The sequence below is a fragment of the Schistocerca americana genome, chromosome 9 (assembly GCF_021461395.2).
Source record: "Schistocerca americana isolate TAMUIC-IGC-003095 chromosome 9, iqSchAmer2.1, whole genome shotgun sequence".
NCBI lineage: Eukaryota > Metazoa > Arthropoda > Insecta > Orthoptera > Acrididae > Schistocerca > Schistocerca americana.
Genome location: NC_060127.1, coordinates 139,288,747 through 139,309,213, shown reverse-complemented (window position 1 = coordinate 139,309,213; position 20,467 = coordinate 139,288,747). Strand labels below are relative to the sequence as shown.

Sequence of the window (20,467 nt, the reverse complement as noted above, 5' to 3'; positions counted from 1 at the left end):
CAAAAGGTTTAGTGAAGGCAAAGATTCACTACAAGACGATTCCAGAGCTGTTCGCCCGTGTACAGCACATACCGATGAAGACGTGGAAAGTGCAAGGCAGTTCTTGTAAGAACACTATCAAGTACCTGTGTGTGCGACTTCAGAAGAACTTAATTTGAATCGCGAAGATTTAGGAAACGGAAATTTAAAGCAAAGCTCGCCCCTTACACACCAACAGACAATATCCATATAGATGTAGATGTAGATGTAGCTTGTTTGGTAGCACTTGCTCATTCCCAACCTCCATTGCTGCTAATGAACGTTTGTGGTCAAAGACACATGAATTATTTATTGAGATCTCCAAGAACAGAGGCATTCCGTCCTTGACTCGGTGCCAAGTTGTTTAGGAACTTTTATTACAGAATTTGAAGAAGTTATATCATAATGAATTCTTAGTGCATTGTACACATCTTATACAGTCCTGTAGATCTCCTCACTGGTGTATTGTCATGTTCCTGAACTGCTGTGTCACACTCGTTGTAGTTGTTATATATGTACAGCTATTTTGTCTGCCATATCAACAAATGAACATGTGAGTGCGCTTGATGTCCTGTGGCAGGCTTTATGTGGGCCCAATGTTGGTGGTATTGGTGGCGCACCCAGACGATGTGCAGCACATCCTGCTGACGTCAAAGCTGGTAGACCGTGGTGCCATCTGCACCAATGCCATGCGGATGTTCGGCGGCGACGGGTTAGTCACCATCGATGCCAGCCGGTGGAAGGTGCACCGGAAACTCATAAACCCGACGTTCCACTCTGAGGTAAGTTAACCAGCCTAGGTAAGCAGCTGGAAGACCTAATGGGTTCACAGGAAGCCCACAGGCAGCTCGGTGGTGAACCAGTCTAACTTGCGTTGTTGGAGCTAGTAATCTTCCGTTATTTGTAAGGATTTGCAAGGATAGGCAAAATACACAAGACAGAAATGAAAACAATCGGAGCTCGTGAAGAAATTTTTATTCACACCCTACAGAGATTGAAGATTGTTTAAGATCAAAATCTCAAGATCATATTTCAGAGGACTGATACCCTTCAACTATACTGTTATTGTCATATTCATTATATTATAAGCATAACACGTAAGCTAGGAATCCAAAATAAACAAGTTAAATTTCTTACTACAAAAACATAGTCACTCTGGTCGAGATGAAAAATACTAGGTTGGGACTTAAGTTCGTAAGAGTTTTTGTTTTTAATTTTGGTATTCCAATTGCTATGAGTTTATTTGTCGATTGTCATTTTTTATCTGTAGTTCACTGCCGCTTTTTGAGTTTACATGTGATCATTTTGTCTTTTGGAGGTAATGAGTGGATGAACAGAGGATTAGGAACATTTCCGACTTATTATTTTTGTTTAATTTCAGTAGATGGGGGGACAGCTAGGGAGGAACCCAGAAATATTTTCAGGGTGTATGGGGAAAAATACCATTGGACAGACGACGACAAGATAATGGTTTTCTCGTTTTAAGTCATATCGTTTTGACTTTAGTGACTCTCCACGTTTAGGAAGATCTTTGGGGCTTTATAAAGTTCGTTTAAACGCATTAATCCACATCAGTGTATGCGAGAAGTGGAAAAAGTCATGAACTTTGATATCAGTCCGCCATCGTGCCATATTTGCATGCAATGGCGAAGGTTCAGAAACTGAGTATGTGATTACTGCTTGCTCTTAGGCAGCATCACAAAAATGAGCAATTGACCATTTGTGCATTTTTGCTTGCATGTCGTCAATTGGCTTGTGAACAACAGCGAGCGTTCCTGTCATTTATTGGTACTGGGGGTAATGCTAAAATAAAGAAAAGACATGAATGGCTGAGCCCAAACAAAGTAGAAACTCCCCATACAAAAATCTGCATGCATCCACCAAAAAAAAAAAAAAAAAAAAAAAATGTTGTTGTGCACCTGGTGGAACAGCAAGTGTGTGGTGTACCACGAATTGCTTTGGCGGTGTGTAACCATCACTGCTGGCATTTACTGTCTACAACTGAGGCGTCTTACAGACGTAATCCAAGAACGACAGCCAAGAAGACTGCGTGAAGTGATGGTACTCCATAACAACGTCTGCCCGCATCCTTCTAGACAGACAGAAAAACACTGTGCAGGAGCTGGGCAGGGAAGTCACTCCTTACTCATCCTATTCACCTGATGTTGCGCTCTGGGATTTTTCGTTCTTTACCAAACATGCTTCAAGGACTTTTCAGGATGAAAATGCGCTTCGAACATGGCTTGACATGTTCTTCACCTCAAAACCAAGTGCTTTCCACAGTCGCGGAATAGAAAAGTTACCCCAACGTTTGTAGGCTGTTGTAAGTAACATAGGAAAATACATTATTGGTGACTCTGTTATGCATATCTGTGGTGCAAAAGTGTGATACAAGCAGGCACCCATGCCACAGAGATGCACTCGTGTTTGCACAGCCAACTGAGCGTGCTTGAAAAATTGTGGTCTTTCGAGTTTCGGGATGATCCTTTGCTAGAATTGGCACATAAGTTCGACGTGCTTCTAAGGTTGTGCAACGATGTTGGTGTCAGTTGTCATGTGATCGTAATCGCACTGCAGATGATGTTCTTGACATCCATGTAGCACAGACGTCCACCATGATCATTGTACTGTAAGAACAGTAGTAACACATTGTACAGCTACCACAGAACAGATAAGAGGGCTTGGGGGCTAAACGACGGTAATATGAACCATGTCAAATCGGTTATTGGCAGTGAGACCACAGGCACACACACCTCCAGCATCTCTTCCTCTCACGCGATAGCACGGAAGTGCACGGCTTGACTGGTGGCGTCAGAGAATCGCATTCGAGATGGAATGACGCGCCGTGGTCTTCAGCAATGAAAACAGATTGTGTCTGCATGCAAATGATGGTCGCTTGCGCCACGATGTACACCTGGTGAGCGCTGTCTCTGAGAATGCATTCGTCCAAGACACACTGGTCCCACTGCCGGCCTTATGGTCTGGGATGTGATAAGCTACAACCTTTCACTTTTGATGGTGAATCGCTATAGGATGCTAACAAGCGCTCGGTGTGTGCATAATATTGTTACTAATGGTCTTTTGCTATTTTTGCAATACAAAGGTGATGCGTTGTCCCAGCAGGATAGTCCTTCCCCACATACTGCCCATGAACTGCAATGTGCTCTGTAAAATGTGCAGAAACTTCTCTGGAGAGCAATATCCTTGGACTTTTCTCGAATGAGACATGTGTGGGATATGATGGGACGAGAGGTGACTTGCGTGATGGGTCAGCTAACAACTGTTTCACAGCTAAGTGAGCAGGCCGAGCAAGCGTAACGTATCTCAGTACAGAACTGGCCATCTGTCCTGTCGGCTGGATGCCGGAGTCAGTGTCTGCATCGGGGCCCATGACAGCTACACCACATATTAATATGGTGGGTGTTTCAGTATGTCGTACCTCAGAACTCCTTGTGCTATTTATCTTTAATTGTAATCATTTCATATACTGCATATGCACTCTTGTAACAATAAATCTTGAGTGAAATGGAAACCTATAAAAGACTGTAATAATCTATTTTTTCTGAAAGTGTATATTAGAAACTACAAAGGACGCAAGGTAGAACACTGTGGTACACAATTCCTATTTCCATGCAGTTTGCAGTGCATGCTATGGGATAGACAACTGCTGGTGTTACAGATTCTGAAGGGATTTCTGGAGGCTTTCCACGATGGTGGTCTCTTCGTGTGCGAGCGGCTCGCCAGGACCAGAGGTGCAGCTACTGAGGTTCACCCTCCAATGTTGCTGGCAACCATCCGCAACTTCATCAGCACTATCATCGGCGTGAACCCTGACCTTCTCATGCCAGACGCCTTAGCAGAGGAGGAGCTCTCTGCTACAATGAGCTATGCTGTGAGCATTGTGCAGGTAAGATGGATTGAAATAGTGAGGTTACCGACTAGCATTCCAAGAACGGATCTGTCTGCTGTCGAAGCTCTTTATGTACCTCTTGAACCACCTTGTGATTTGTATCGTAGGAAATACAGTACATTGTATCGCATGGAGTGTGTTAATCGGACATACAGATATCTTCAGGGGTCCCCAGCGAAGCTTTGTTTCCCTACACAAAACAAAACGACCTTTAAAGCGGAATTTTATGTACTCATGCTACAGGACGATTTTTCCCACAGTGCACAAATTCTAGATACTGATCGATGGGAGGGTACGGAAGAAAAAGGATCTAATGAACTTATATCCAGAAATGCATGATTTCCATGCTGGAGACATTTTATTCAATCATACACTGTTATAGAGAATGTGATCTACCTCGCGCGGGACCATCCAGCCACAGTTACAGTACGGATCGTTCTGTTTTATTAGGGTAGTATTGTTCATCATACATCATTCCGTAGCGCCCTCTCCTTCCATAGTAATGGCTAATGTTATATCCGATTCAATTCTCTTGCTGACTCATCTTGTACAGGGTGTGATAAAGCATTGTACATATGGTTCAGTATTCGAATCGAAAGCTTGCTTGACGTGGTGTTTATTTACATAAGGGCAAATGGCAACGGGCGGTGGGCAACAAGGTTGTATCGGAAAAATTACCCCCGCCGATAACAGTCACGGTATTCAACGCTTGGAACAGTGTTTCGCCGTTTGTCTGAGATAGCATCATATCAGGAAACAGGAATTCATGAAGGAAGTGACCGAAATGTCCGGCCACCAGACTTGGGGGGGGGGGGGGGGGGGGGGGGGGAAATGTGTTTCACACTGTGGGAGGCAACTTCCGCGTCAATAGCAGGTAATGGGTCCTCCTGAACAGGGTACTGTGGCACAGTCTCCACGACAAATGTTACTACCCTCGATTCTTACAGCGTGTGCAGGGCTTACTAGCGACAGATTTCCACATTTGGAGCAGTTTTGTCACTGGTTTCTTGATCAGGCAACCACGAATCTAAAACTTTTGTCATCCATCCTATTCACAGACGAGGCCAGCTTTACATGGAGTGGTACGTTCGACATTCATAATTTTCACCTGTGGGGTAGTATGCAGCGCCTCCACGGTATGGTGACAGCGAATCATCAGCATCGGTGCAGCTGGAATGTGTGGGCTGGGATAACTGGCGACCATATTTTGAGACCAGTCTTCTTTCCACGTCCCCTAACAGGACGCAACTATCGGCGTTTTCCGCGGGTGACTTTGTCTCACCTGATGAAAGAAGTGCTATTGATGGTTCGGTCGGCCTGAGTGGCCGTGCGGTTCTGGGCGCTACAGTGTGGAGCCGAGCGGCCGCTACGGTCGCAGGTTCGAATCCTGCCTCGGGCATGGATGTGTGTGACGTCCTTAGGTTAGTTAGGTTTAATTAGTTCTAAGTTGTAGGCGACTGATGACCTAAGAAGTTAAGTCGCATAGTGCTCAGAGCCATTTGAGCCATTTTATTGATGGTTCGAAGGGTTGTGTGGCTACTACATGATGGTGCTCCAGCCCACTTCTTCGTTAAGCAAAGAGAACGGGTATTCATCGATTTGTGGGCGATTAGAATAAACACATGGGTCCAGAACTGCTACACCTGCTATGACTCAGGGCACCCAGTTAAGTGCCGTGGGCTAGACGAAGCAGTCCACTGCAAGTACTCCCAACTTGGACATATTCACACCGACTGCACTGATAAGGCGGTTGATAGCGTACCATGTATGTACAGAAACCGCACTTCCAACAAAGCAGGCGATCCTGAAACCCTACACACAAACAGTTACATGAAAAACTGATCTCTAACACAGACCACGAAATATCAAAACTGTGCTTACTAAGACCACATCATGCCAAGAGGACATTCATTCCACGTATCTTGACAGCGCGTACGAAGACATTCACCGCCGGAAACATAACCCTCCAGCTACTAGGGCGCGCTGAATGGCATGGCGGCAACAAATGGGCTTCCTCCAGGAGACGTTCTATGATAACGAAATCCTACCGTCATTGGTTGCCAACGACGCGTTTCAGTGACATGACAGACAACGAACACATCGACCTACTGTGAATGCAAGGTGCCATGGACTATGGGGTAGCAAGGCACCTAAAACGTGAAATGTACCAATGAGCTACCCCGCAGATATCCTTATTGTTAAGAACAGAAGAACTGGAACTAGAATTAGTTTGTAATGGTAGTGGAAAGCGTAGATATGACAAACAAGAACAATACGAAATTAATGACCACATGTACACCAACAACTACACAGCTCACGAAACTTGCAGACCCTCAGCGATACACACAAAACACAGACATTTGAACAAGCACCGTCAGACAACACAAACGGGACACACTGAAACACAACAGGGTATACAACACAAAAATATCAAGACCACATCAAACCAGTGACGTTCATCTCAGGATGGTTGTCAAACACAAATAACGCAGCACACAATATCACAACACGTAAACTGCTTGGAAGCGAAGATTCCAGAGGAACACAGACAGACAACCCAACACAACTTCGGCTACAAAGCTCGAACGTAAACAAGAGTGCAACACAAAACACGAAATACAGCTACCCATAACACAATCACAGCCCTAGCAGACTGCAAAAGAATGATCAGACCCAGAAAAAGAACACGGAACTTGGGGAACAGACGAAATTTTGAAGTTTGGAAGAAAATATACGTCTTTCGAGAATAGAAAACAGAGACGCCTTTCAAACAGCACTGCAACTTTTGATTAGCATTGGCAACTCAGAAGGTGCCACAATCTCCTATGCAACGACCGAGCAGGCTGAAAGTATTTTGCTGAAATCAGACAATATACCGACAGACATTACAGAACTATCTGCGTTACTATACAAAATCTGCACCAGAAGGGGCGAAAAGTTCACTCCAGAATATGTATGCAAAGACTTTACGAGGGCCCACGGACGAGTAGAATTCGATTACAGTGAATGAGCCACGTGCGGCTGGCGTTCTTGCCGCTCATAACTTGATGTCGTGTAATAGCGGTAGTGGTGTCTTCATTCCTTCTTGTGTTAATGGTGCCACTGAGTTGCTAGTATTGTTTGTCCGCGAGTGGCAGCAGCAGTGGTTATCGATAGCCAGTCTTGTGGTACTATCTTTGGCGCCACAGCTAGTATTCCAGGTCGTCGTGTGTGTCCGGCAACTCGGCTTCGGACAGAGCAGCGAGGAGGTCCACAGCGCGAGGGCAGGCTGCGACTGCTCGCGGCGTGCAGGCACTGTCGGACCGAGGGGCTGCAGCCGACACCCCCGGGATAACAAGGCCGTCCAGCAGTGTTAGTGACGTCACACTAAGCGGCCCATAGCCGACGCAGCAGTCCACGGACACCTCCGTACAGACGCGCCTGATGCTAACGATCTTCTTTCCGTCATACAGAAGGGAGCGAACTACAATTCGAACCAAAGACCAAATTATATATATTCTTGTAAACAGCATAAAGGTTCATAACGAAATACCGATTACATATACGGGCAGGAATAAGTTTAATCGATTGAGGAACTTTGCCACCATTTTATAATTGTCAGAACACTATTTAGCTTTAAAACTCGCATACAGGTGGTGACAAATGCCAACTGACAGCAGGACTTAACATTTTCAAGCTATTACACTCAAAGTAAATTATCTTAAACACTGTCATACATAGCAAAACCCTCACAACTTTCGTTTACAATAAGTTAACAAGAGTTCGCTTTATCTCATAAAACACATGACTATTGTGAATTTACTCATATGTTCATGGTGACAGCTCTTTTCAAGAATTTTTACAAGTGTATCCCCAGTAATAAAGAATGGAAACAAAAGATAGATATCAAATATACTCCTTTTAACATAGACATCACTGAACACAATATTCTGTCTTGAACTGTGATGCTAAGGGACTGCTCTTTCCTTTAAGAAAAGCCTGACAATTTGAAGTTCACTCTGCTATTGAAGATACACTTCTTGAAACAATATTAAAAATGTTATGAAAGGTAAGGAAATGAAAAACAACCAAGTGCATTACATGTAAGAATGTGAGCAAAAGGCTGAGGCTCTCTTTACTTGCCATTTTCAATCTCTCTACAGCTTTTCCACGTAGAAATCGCCAACTGCAAGTCTCATTATCGCTGTCTGTTACTAACAAAGTGCTTTTCTATTTAGAAAACCTGACAGTTTGATGTTCATTCTGGTACTGAAGATAAACACTTTTCAGAGGAGTTCTAGAACCTATTCCTGCCCGTATATGTAATCGGTATTTCGTTATGAACCTTTATGCTGTTTACAAGAATACATATAATTTGGTCTTTGGTTCGAATTATAGTTGGCTCCTTTCTGTATGACAGACAGAAGATCGTTAGCATCAGGCGCGTCTGTACGGAGGTGTCCGTGGACTGCTGCGTCGGCTATGGGCCGCTTAGTGTGACGTCACTATCACTGTTGGACGGCCTTGTTATCCCGGGGGTGTCGCTGTAGCCGGCGACAGAACGCAGGGCGTTTGAAGTTGAGTGAATCACGTCCAGTACTGAAACCTCCACTGTTCGAGATCTCACTGTTGTTTGTGTGTTGCTGCTCCCAGACCAACCGAAACAAGTGGTGTCTGTTTGGTTGGCGGAAGCTATTAGCTGCCTTCTACTCGTTGATGTTAGTTTGGCTTCAGTGTTATTCTAATTACTGAAGTGCAACCAGCGGTATTTTCTGCCTTGTGGCCGCTAACGCTCCAGTTACCTGACCTGGAGGCTAGCGTACTTTCCCGGCAGTGTACTTTTCCTCGGCGTGTTGATGATGTCCGACATGGCGTGTAGTTCGACAGCGTCTTGAGTTGTACTGTGGATATGTTTTGGGAGGTATACGTTCGTTCTAATGTTTCCTTCGGCCTTGGGTGTGTTTCTGAAGACGTGGTGCAGTCCATATCTTCGCCCTTGCCTAAAAATACTCCATCGCTGTACTGGTGATCAGACGTTAGGCGGATTGGTTAGTGGATCGATCAGCGTTTACGCTACCCATCATGTGAGTTGCCATCCTGTTACATGAGTACTACTCTCGGTTGCGTGTCTCACCGCTTACACAGCTGTCGTCACCCTCTTTAGGTCGATCCAAGGAGCACTGTCTGTGGATCAATCTGTCTTATTTGGACAAGTGGTCATAATTGTTTAAAATTTACTCTTATGTTTTAACATGTTATTGCCTTCTCCTCTTGTAATTCCAGCCTTCAGTCATTAATTGTTTCTAACATTGCTTGTGGCCTTCAGATTCCAATCTTAATCAGGCCTTCAGTCGATAATTGTTTGTAACATTGCTTGTGGCCTTCAGCCGACAAATAATTTTCAATTGTGTTTTAGTGAGGCCTTCAGCCGTCACTATACCTTGTTACAAGTTTTTAAGATTATTAGAAAGGATTTTAAATTTTTAAAGTGTAATTGTCCACCTTATTGCTAATTCAGGCCATCAGCCCTTGTGTATTCTGAAATTGCTTCTGGCCTTCAGCCCACGAATAATTTTCAACATCCTTAATCAGGCCTTCAGCCGTTGATTGTGTGTAACATTGTTTGTGGCCTTCAGCCGATAAAGAATTTGCCTTCAACCGTTACTATAGATTGTTACCATTTTGATTGTGAAGAAGTAAATTCTTGATATTTGTTGATGTGTAACTGCCTTGCTCACTTGTAATTGAGGTCTTCAGCTGTTGTGTATTCTGAAATTGCTGTTGGCCATCAGCTGTTAATTGTTTGTAACATTGCTTGTGGCTTTCAGCCGACAAATAGTTCCAGTTCTGTCTTGATAAGGCTTTCAGCCATCATTATAACTTGTTACAGTTATCAAGATGGTTAAAAGGGTTTGGGGTATTTTTAACGTGTAATTGTCCACCTTATTGGTAATTCATTCCTTCAGCAGTAGTGTATTTTTGAAGTTGCTTCTGGCCTTCAGCCGACGAATAACTTTCATCCTTCTTAATCAGCCCCAGCCGTTGATTGTGTGTAACATTGCTTGTGGCCTTATGCCGACAATAACTTGCAGATCTTCTAATAGGGCTTTCAGCCGCCAGTGTAATAAATTCTTTTAAAAATGATTGTTGAGAGGTTTTTTTTTAATGAAGAGTATGTGTTTTCTGTGCAACGAACGGCGAATGATTAGGCCCTGTCCACACCTTTCCTGCTTTCCCTAAGTCCCACGTCTCAGTGAAGAGAGATCTAAATGTCTTGATATACCCGACATCGATGAAACTCTTACATTTGAATGCAAACAACCAGGTTCGCAGGAGAGCTTCTGTAAAGTTTGGAAGGTAGGAGACGAGATACTGGGAGAAGTAAAGCTGTGACACCGGGCGTGAGTCGTGCTTCGGTAGCTCAGATGGTAGAGCACTTGCCCGCGAAAGGCAAAGGTCCCGAGTTCGAGTCTCGGTCGGGCAAACAGCAAATGTCGTAATAATTAAAAAATTACAGAACAAGAATGCCTCAGATCCAAAAAACTTAAAGACCTATACGCATAATTAACACCTTGGCCAAGGACCAGGAACAATTTGCTTGCAATAGCACAAGGATCTGCTTGGGCTTAGTCCACATGAATTCTCTTTCAAGACGGTAAAATCTATATATGACGCACCAAAAAAGGCACTAACCGCTGTTCATAACATAGAAAACAAATACGCAGCTGCTATTCCTATAGACATTTCGGGCGCCTTATATAATCACTGGTTGCCTGCATAGTTTGTGAGAGTCAGATCCAGGTACCTAAGGCCCTCTACCGTATCCTCTCGGAGTACTGTAGAAACAGGGTGGTTGAATGGTACACGGGAAGTCAGGAAGTGGTTAAAATAATCACCAAAGGTTGCCCACAAGGGTCAATCTGTGCCCCATCTTTTGGGATATCGCCTTTAACCCCTCCTACATAAATTGGATGGGGACAGCAGCGTCAACAAAAAAATGGTTCAAATGGCTCTGAGCACTATGAGACTTAACATCTATGGTCATCAGTCCCCTAGAACTTAGAACTACTTAAACCTAACTAACTTAAGGACAGCACACAACACCCAGTCATCACGAGGCAGAGAAAATCCCTGACCCCGCCGGGAATCGAACCCGGGAACCCGGGCGTGGGAAGCCAGAACGCTACCGCACGACCACGAGCCGCGGACCAGTGCCAACAGGGCGGACTCCAGAGCGCAACTCAAACATTGGTCAACACAGCTAGGGACAAGCATCAGCCAGTGCCAAACATAATAAACTATAAATGGCTTTACACAAAACAGCTTATATTCTACTCAAAGGAACACTACAAAGTAATCCAACCATAAAACTACACGACATTAGCATACACAGACAACGAAAAATACGATACCTTCGTGTACAACTCGACGAACGACTATCCTTTGACGAAAAAATCAGAACAACGACTGATAGGGCTGCCACGATCATGCACAAGCTGGCCAGACTCAATATGATACACTTCAGGTGAACTTGACATTGTGCGATCCTTGAGTCTGTGGTCTGTTTTGCAGCCAGTGCGTGGTCCCACCGAGTATATCTGGTGACAAATAGGAACATCATGTGGCGAGGGCAGAGAAGTATCTTGGTAATTGTATGAGGAGTTTTCAACACCACATCAGTGGAAACACTGTGCGTGGTGTTTGAAACCTTCCTTAGAGACATAACCATTCGATTTCGGGCTGCAATGTAAAGAAGCAAAGGCGAGTGGGAGATAATAAATATAATCGATGATGATGTCTCAAGGGCATTAGATGATGAATACAGACAGATACAGCCCTATGACAGAACACTGCAATACACATGAAGCACATAAGACAGGAGTTTCAAATTGAACACCAACACACACAGCAGTACGGAAACACACATTTACTCAAACAGCAAATATTTTCACCAAAGCGTACTGTAGACAACATTACACAACATCTAGAATGATTAAACTGTATCAGAATAAACAGCACAATGGCACCAACCCTGTAAAACTGTTATAGCCTAAGTATAAACAGCAGGCATATCCATTCTGCGGTGATTAACACTTGTAACTGACCACTTAGTATACAAGCAACATAAGAGTTTGCATGTGTTGGAATAAATCAGTCTGTGCAGACCGGTCCCAAGTTGGTTTAATGTGATGTTTGTGTTATCGATATGTATTAACAGGGACAGTAAAATACGAAGAACAAACCAGTACTCCAGTGGCGACTGAGCAGCGCTGTTCGGCGTTAGCAGCTAGCATGGTGTTGTCAGTGCGGGAATACGGGTTTGTTCTTCGTGTTTTACCGTTCATGTTAATACATATCGAACATCGCGTTAGACTAATTTAGGACCGCTCTATCGCAAGGGCACGTAGAATTCCGCTTTTCAGAACATTTTGCTCGTCACAGGAAACAAACATGACAAAGCTAATGGGTATTAACAATAGACCAATAGTGGATGATTCGGTGGTTTACCTGGTCATGATTGGTAAATGTGGCTTCAACACTAGATAAGGTAATTAGGAGTGCCCTGTCTTAATTCCCATGTACAGAAGCTAAACACGATTCTCATATGTTGTGTTGGCAGAAGAGCCAACACTGTGTTACTAGTGGAGGCCGAAATACACGCGTTTTAGCTCACGCAGGCTGGCGTGTAGAGGGAAGAACTATACTGACGTGAGATCTGGAACATGACAAGGAATGAGAATTCAGAAAGCGGACATAATTAGTTTGATACTTAACTTTAATCCATTAATGATGAACGTCGCTCTTGACGGTACATGACTCACAATATTATCTGTTCAGATTATAATAACTGATTATGGCACCTTGCTAGGTCGTAGCAAATGACGTAGCTGAAGGGTATGCCAAACTATCGTCTCTGCAAAGGAGAGCGTATGTAGACAGTGAGCCATCGGTAGCAAAGTCGGCTGTACAACTGGGGCGAGTGCTAGGGAGTCTCTCTAGACTAGACCTGCCGTGTGGCGGCGCTCGGTCTGCAATCACTGATAGTGGCGACACGCGGTTCCGACGTATACTAACGGACCGCGGCCGATTTAAAGGCTACCACCTAGCAGGTGTGGTGTCCGGCGGTGACACCACATCATAATCGTCTCCATGCAGCTCCTGATGGAAACTGATGTGGTAGGTATGTTACCTAGGACACGTTCCTGACACTAATGTGCAGTTTAACTGCAACAGTAGCAAGAACATTAATTTCCCCCTCTTCTTCCATCACTTGTTTCCTCCAGTTACGTTGTCTACCTCCTTCACGTAACTGGTTGAAGAGGTTGATAAATAACTACCCAGATGATTTACGTCTATTGGGATATCTTGCTGCATACACCATACAAGAACGAACTGCATTCTTCCTACACTATTCATAGATGATGAACATGTCGGTTTTTTCTGCATTAGTAAATACCATCGTCCACTCACGACCTACTGCATGGGCTGCCACATCTATATGACAACTGAGTAACAGTGCACTGAAGGAACACACAACCACAATGTAAGCAAAGATGATATTGTACCTAGCAACTACGCAGGTTGAATGTGTCGGTCTGGAAACTTTTCAGAATACAATGTATACTGAGATGACAAATGTCATTGGATAGTGATATATCGAACATATCGATGACGGTAAAACTGTCTTCTCAAAGTATGTTGGTGGGGCTGTCATTTGTACTTTGGTGAGTCATGTGATTATGGCCGCACGATGGGAATTACCATACTCTGAATGTGGAGTGGTAGTTGGAGCTACACGTATGGGACATTCCACTTCGGAAATCGTTAGGGAATTCAATATTCCGAGATTCAAAGTGTCAAGAGTGTGCCGAGAATGCCAGATTTTGGGCATTACCTCTCACTGTAGACAACACAGTGTCAGACGGCCGAGAGCAGCGGCGTTTGCGTAGAGTTGCCAGTGTTAGGAGACAAGCAAGATCGCATGAAATAACCGCATTAACCTACGACGTGGGACGTATGGCGAAGGTATGCTTTAGGACACTGCGGCGAAATTTTGAGTTAAGTGGTACGGCACCAGATAATCGACACGAGCGCCTTTGCTAATGGCACAACATCGCCTGCAGTGCCTCTTCTGGCCAAATGACCTTTGCGGATGGATTGTAGATGACTGAAAAATCGTGGCCTGGTCAGATTAGTACCGATCTGAGTTGGGTAGAGCTGATAGCAGGGCTCCAGCGTGGCGCAGACCCCATAAAGCCATTGACGCAATTTGTCGACAAGGCGACTGGTGGTCGCTCCATAATGGTATGGGCTATGCTTACATGGAATAGAGTGGGTCCTCTTGTCCAACTGAAGCGATTATCGACTCGAAATGTTAATCTTCTGTTACTTGCAGTCCATTTTCAGCCATTTGTAGACTTCACGTTCGAAAACAGCAATGGAATTTTTATGGATGACAATGTGCCATAGCGCTGGGCCACAGTAGTTCGAGACTGGCCTGAAGAAGATTCTGGTCATTTGAAATGATACGTCTGGCAACCCTCATCACCAAGCATGAATCCCATCGATCATTTATGGGACATCATCGAGAGGCCAGTTCGTCCATGGAATTCTGCCCTGGCAACTCTTGCGCAGTTATGGACAGCTAAAGCGGCAGCATGGCTCAATATTTCGTTGAGTACCAGCCACGTCGAGCTGCTGCGCCACGGCGACTGAAGGGGGGCCAAATATAATACTTGACTTTTGCCACCTCAGTGTGTAATCTCATCGGACAAAATATTAGTTGCTGCTAGAGATATCAATTCAACCATCATTTAATTGCATGTAATTCCGCTTCTGAACTTGATGAGAGCCTGGATTCGGTCACTCCACAAGTTCGTGCAGGTATGCTACCTCCAGGTTAAGCCACCCAATGAGGATTCCATCTGGTAGGTCCTCTAAATTGCGTTGATGCTGAAGTCAGCATTTCACCTGCTACTGCAGCTTTTGCCACAGATTTTCTATGGGTTTCATTTCTGGTGATTTTGCGGACTACTCGGGATGTAGTAGCGTTGGGGGAGTGACCAGGAAACCAGCCGCATATTCTCGCAGTCCAGTGGACTTTGCTGTACTCGTCTTTATGTGCCTGTGTTAGCAAACGTCGTCTTTTATGTGACTGTAGGAGGATACAGCAGGAATTCTTGTGGGTAAATCTTAGTTAATGCAGACGAGTAGGGAAAGAAATTCAGTAATGTTTTAATAATGTGCCCTGCTTGACATGGTCAAGCAACTAAATATCTAGACATGCCTTTCGAAAGTGATATGATGTGCAACAGTCTCGTAAGGTCGTATGTAGGTAAGGTGAACGCTAGGCTTCGGTTTGTAGGAAGGGTTCTTGGGAAATTAGAGAGACCTTGAGAGAATACTTGGGCGACCCACACTTGAGGACTGCTCGAGTGTTTGAGAGCCCCACAATGTTGGACTAAAGACGTGCTGTTGGATTTGTCACCAGTATGTTCCATCAAAATGCTAGTATTACAGAATTGTTTAACGAACTGAAATGAGATTACCTAGAGAGAAGAAGACGTTCATTTAGGAATGACTACTGAAAACGCGTAGAGAACCAGCATTTGCAACAGACTGGAGAACCAGAGTAATGCCACCAAAATACGTCTTGCGCAAGAACCGTGAAGAGAAGATGAGGGCTTTTACAGAGGCATGTAAGTAAACCCGCTTCTTCCCCGCTCTGTTTGCTAGTGGGGCAGGAAAGGAAGTTACCATCGGTGCTACAAGGTACCCTCCACCATACACTGTTTGGTGGCTTGCAGTGTATTGAGTGTTGATGTAGCTTGTAGATGTACCAAAATAGCTTTCTGCCCCTCCCTGTTCAGCAGATCAGCCCAAACGTACCCAGAATGCAGTAATGTTAGAGGAGGTAACATACAGGGTGAAGAAAAAATTCCACACTTGGAGGTCGGCAGGCGATTCCCCATTTCAGTTGATGACAAAAGTTGGTCTTACATAGCCTACTTCCACCAATAGCTTTAACAGAAATGCGATTTAAAAACGAGGCTCTGGCAACACTGTACTGCATGCAGCGTCGCCAAGCAGCGTGGCACTGTGAACCCTGAAGAGCGCCAGGGCTGTCCCACTAGCTCAGTGGTTCAAATCGCTCTGAGCACTATGGGACTCAACTGCTGAGGTCATAAGTCCCCTAGAACCTTTAACTACTTAAACGTAACATCACACACACCCATGCCCGAGGCAGGATTCGAACCTGCGACTGTAGCCCCTAGAACCGCTCGGCCACTCCGGCCGACAGCACAGTGAGACGAAGCAATGACGTCGAGAATGAATATGCAGACTCGCCGACGTCTGAGACGCGTCTGTGCCAAACTCCTTTTTTCAGTTAAAGCATCAAATTTTATCCAATTAAAACTCCACAGTGTATATATTTCTTTCTGTTACTCTTACCTTATTTAAACATTATGGTGTAACATGAACTTCTTACAGATCTTAACGACCACCTTCTTTCTTCCTTGACCCACATAAGGGCCACAAAAAACAGATCTGAATACATTAACATTGTCTGTACTCAATGATGTACAAGAAACTTAACAGACAGGCTACATCAGATTGCACATTACACTATGCTCAATAATTTCATTCTGTACATTCCAGGCTTACCTTCACAGAGCTGATACGTATACGTGCAAGCAACGATCACTTTAGAGAAGATGTTCAAAAGCGACCACTTCGGATTTGCGAACACTTCGTGACTCTCTGGATCATACTTTGCTGGACCCTACGCATCGCAGCTGAATCCACGACTGCGGAAGTGTGATCCACGCGATCTATTAGGTCGGAAACATCCATGTGTGAAGTATAATGAACTCGTTGCTTTAAGTGTCTTCACAAATAAAATTCTAGTGGATTAAGGTTCAGGGAACGTGGAAGCCAGAGCACTGGAAGTCCAAGACCAATCAATTTCCCTGGAAACGCACATTCGTTCCAAAGTGTCACAGTGCACCATCACGCTGATACCGTAGCTGTCGCCGAACACCAATTGGTGCATCTTTTATTACATCACACTAAGTAGTGCAAAGAAATGTACAACATACTGGTGCATTCAACTTGTCTTGCAATAGTTTAAGGGCCAGTGGACGCCTCCCACGATTCGAGCCCACAGCTTTATCCCATAATGTAAAGCCAGGTTCACAGGTGACATCTGGGTTCTCTTCCGACCAATAATGGCTGTTGTGGATGTTGAAAATACCTTCACGAGCGTAGCTTGATAAGTCAGTCCTTACCACGTTATTTGTAAAATGTTCATTATCTTCCACTTGGTGCAAAAGCCAATCACAAAACTGTACCTGTCGAATGTGGTCTTCTTCCTGATGATGCTAAGTTAACATGTAATATGTAGTGATATGTATGTAGATTTACCGGGTGATAAAAAAGTCAGTATAAATTTGAAAACTGAATAAATTTGTGATTCTTTATTTTTTTTTAGTTTTTGTTCTATTAAAACCCCATGCCACTCCAAGCATGTGTGTCAATTTTTACCTCTCTATCTCCATTATTCCGGTATGTATGTAGATCTCCATCGTGCTTCAACCGGTCTTTGAGAGATGTGGAACTGCCCTGCAATATCACGTGTATTTCGTCAAGGTGATTGGTGAACAGTTTCAAGAATCGCGTCCTCTTTTGTGGAATATGTGTACTCCTTGGACGACATCTGTATTGTGGACGAATTGTAGCAATTTCCCGAAAGCGTTCCTCCAGGAAATAAGGAACTTTCTCATCAGGTAGGCGCCTTTGAGGATACTGGGCAGCATATGCTTGAGCAGCAGCAGAAGCTTGGTTATTGGATGCATCCAGCATCAAAAGCATATCGACGTATTCATCGCTTGTGTACTCCATCGGGAAGCCGCCCTACATCAACTTGTCAGGACCAGTTGTGGGTGTGCACTGCGCCGTTAGTGGATTCGTAGATGGTATTTGATGGATGATCTACTTAAACGATGTAAGTCATATGCGGGTCATACAACACGCACCATTCATGAGAGGTGAGTGGAGCACCAATGTCTGAAGCGCTTACTACAGCCAGACAGATGTGACAGAACATTGTTTACATGTGGGTCATTCGATGAACAACAGTGACGTGAAGATTTTGATGTCCACCTCTTCCTTTTGGGATTCTGTTTTCAAGGAAACCACAGAAATTAACCGATAACTTAATAAACTGAGCTAATGGTTTTAATTTGCATAAGGCAAGGGATCCGGCTCTTAGAGTAATTAAATTGCAGAGGAGTCTTCAAGGTGTTCCTTTCGCCGAATGTACATCGACAAGCGAATCGAATGTCTGAACAACGTGTGGCGTGTGCGTGAGTTGACGTTTCTCCCACCAATCAACCTCTTTGACACGCATGCGCAGTACCGCCGCAGTGGTGGATACAAGACCGCGTTTGGCACTTTGCCGTCAGTCTAGCGACTCTGAGGATGGCCGGACGATACGCGGCCGAAATACCAGTTGAATAAGAAGTATTTGGCCGGAAGTACATGCCCGAAATTTAATGGAAATTTCTTTTGTGTTCTTGTCAGTCGGTTCAGGGGATCAACTGTGTTGTGGTGCAATTAATGGTGTATGAGGTAAGTCACTTGGGGCATACTTAAGCTAGTTAACAGTTACAGGTGCTCGGCCGATTTCTTGATGTCCCACTCGGCAAATTGGGGGTCACGAATAAGGATAAATATAAAATATGGTTGACAGGCGATATTGCTGTCTGAAAACGCCAGTACAGGCTTTCAGCCACCACGACGAAAGCCTTGTGGTAAGTCGTGGATAACAAGCTCTGTAGTGCCACTGCAAGATCATCTACCTCCCCATACGCCTCGACGATGTTTTAGTCTCAGAAAACAGGTGGGCTGGTTATCGTCTAGTTCTAAACTACACAGTACATAATGATAAGGTTATTTGAGAATCAGTGCCGCTACCGGACTGACACAACTGTATTGCTTGGTTTGTGGGGAAACGCTGGTCCACTGTCTTGGATAAAATCCAGGTGTGTTGTCCCCTCACCAAATATTGCAAATAATGTAGCCGCATTTTGCACCATATAAAATCTCTATGATTTTAATCGAGTTATCCGCAGGGGCAGCCTTGTTGTAGTGAGTTTCAGATGTGGTATTGTATGATCTAAAGTTAAAAATCACATACAATTTTTCGGATGATGTTGCTGCAAACAGCTCGATCTTCAAAGAGAAATCCAACATCTGAAACAGGTCCTGATCCACCTCCATGAGGCCGGTTTGACTATTAAGCCAACCGAGATCAGTCTTGATGGCAAACAAATTTCCTTTATGTGGCATCACATTATGGTATTCGTTCTGCAAAGAACACGCAACTTGTATAAATTTTCCTCTCCAAGGAATAAGAAGGGAGTCACCCATTTCGTCAGCATGGCAAAACTCTTTAGGAAGTTCGTGGCTAATTTTGTCCAATAGATCGGCTCATTGAATAATTCACGTAAGGAGAGAGAAATCTTGCAGTGGGGAGAGAGTCGGCAATCCAGTTCGCCTCTGACGTCGTTAGTAGTCCACCAGTCTTGTCCATTCAGAATTTCGAGTGCCCCTAATTGATCCAAACTGACCCTTCGAATTCTGGAGTTGCTGATCTCGTTTTGGGAGAGAAAGCTGTGAGTCGTCGGCTGTATCGTATGCCTCGAGGGCCCTTTCCACAGCTGAGCTAACGTACTCAGTCGACGAATGGAAGGCCCTGGCGATGACGTTCGCCCTCGAAAATTTTAAATTCTATTTAGAGCCCGCCAACTTACTCTTCAGACCGACAATCGGGCCCTAAGTACGGTCCTGACACATCCCAGAAAAATGGGGACAGTGGCACGTTGGGATGGACGCATTTAGTTTCCTTGTGGAGAACATTAAGTGTTTAGGCTATCAATTAGCTGATGCGCTTAGGTGCATGTTTGAGAAGGACTATGAGGAATTCCTAGGGAATTACGGGACTGGAGACACTGACAGTCGGGGACCATTTGGCACAACCGCTCTGCACCAGGAAACAGTTTTGCAGCCGTTCCACTGGGTGACCGTAGCAGCGCCACAAGGAGTCGCGAACTGGAGAAGGGGGAACCTCTTTGCATCCGCGACCCACGTGACCTAAAATAGCTCCTGCAATATGCTGCCGCGAGACAGTATTTAGACCCGCACACAGCTGTACAGGGTCAGTTCACGTCGAGCAAGAGCTACACACAGTCATCCGCTCCACTGCGACGCCGCTGCCCTCCATCCACCAACTGCTTCCTCGACGGACACCACCTGGCCTCTGCAACTTCGCCGGCGGTCCAGCCTCTGTGTTTGCATGCTATAACTAGTTGACGAACTTTGGTGGATCATTGACTGTATTTTGTTTTTCCAGGGATCTATATTACTGTGCAGGACCGCAAAGTAAACTCTTGTGGAACTTAGTGTCCAATGGAGCAGAACAACATTGTAAATATTATACTTCCTGGCAGATTAAAACTGTGTACCGGACCGAGACTGGAACTCGGGACCTTTGTCTTT

General features: G+C 44.6%; 1 protein-coding gene across 1 annotated transcript in view; it reads left to right on the top strand.

Moving 5' to 3' along the window:
- The first annotated feature begins 604 nt into the window (after positions 1 to 604).
- LOC124550747 (cytochrome P450 4c3-like) overlaps positions 605 to 20,467 on the top strand; it is a 64,518-nt gene continuing 44,655 nt past the window's right edge. Inside the window, exons 1-2 of the mRNA XM_047125469.1 lie at positions 605 to 800; positions 3,698 to 3,925. Of these exons, the coding sequence (XP_046981425.1) occupies positions 615 to 800; positions 3,698 to 3,925 (414 nt within the window). The 5' untranslated portion in view covers positions 605 to 614. The remainder of the gene's footprint in view (positions 801 to 3,697; positions 3,926 to 20,467) is intronic.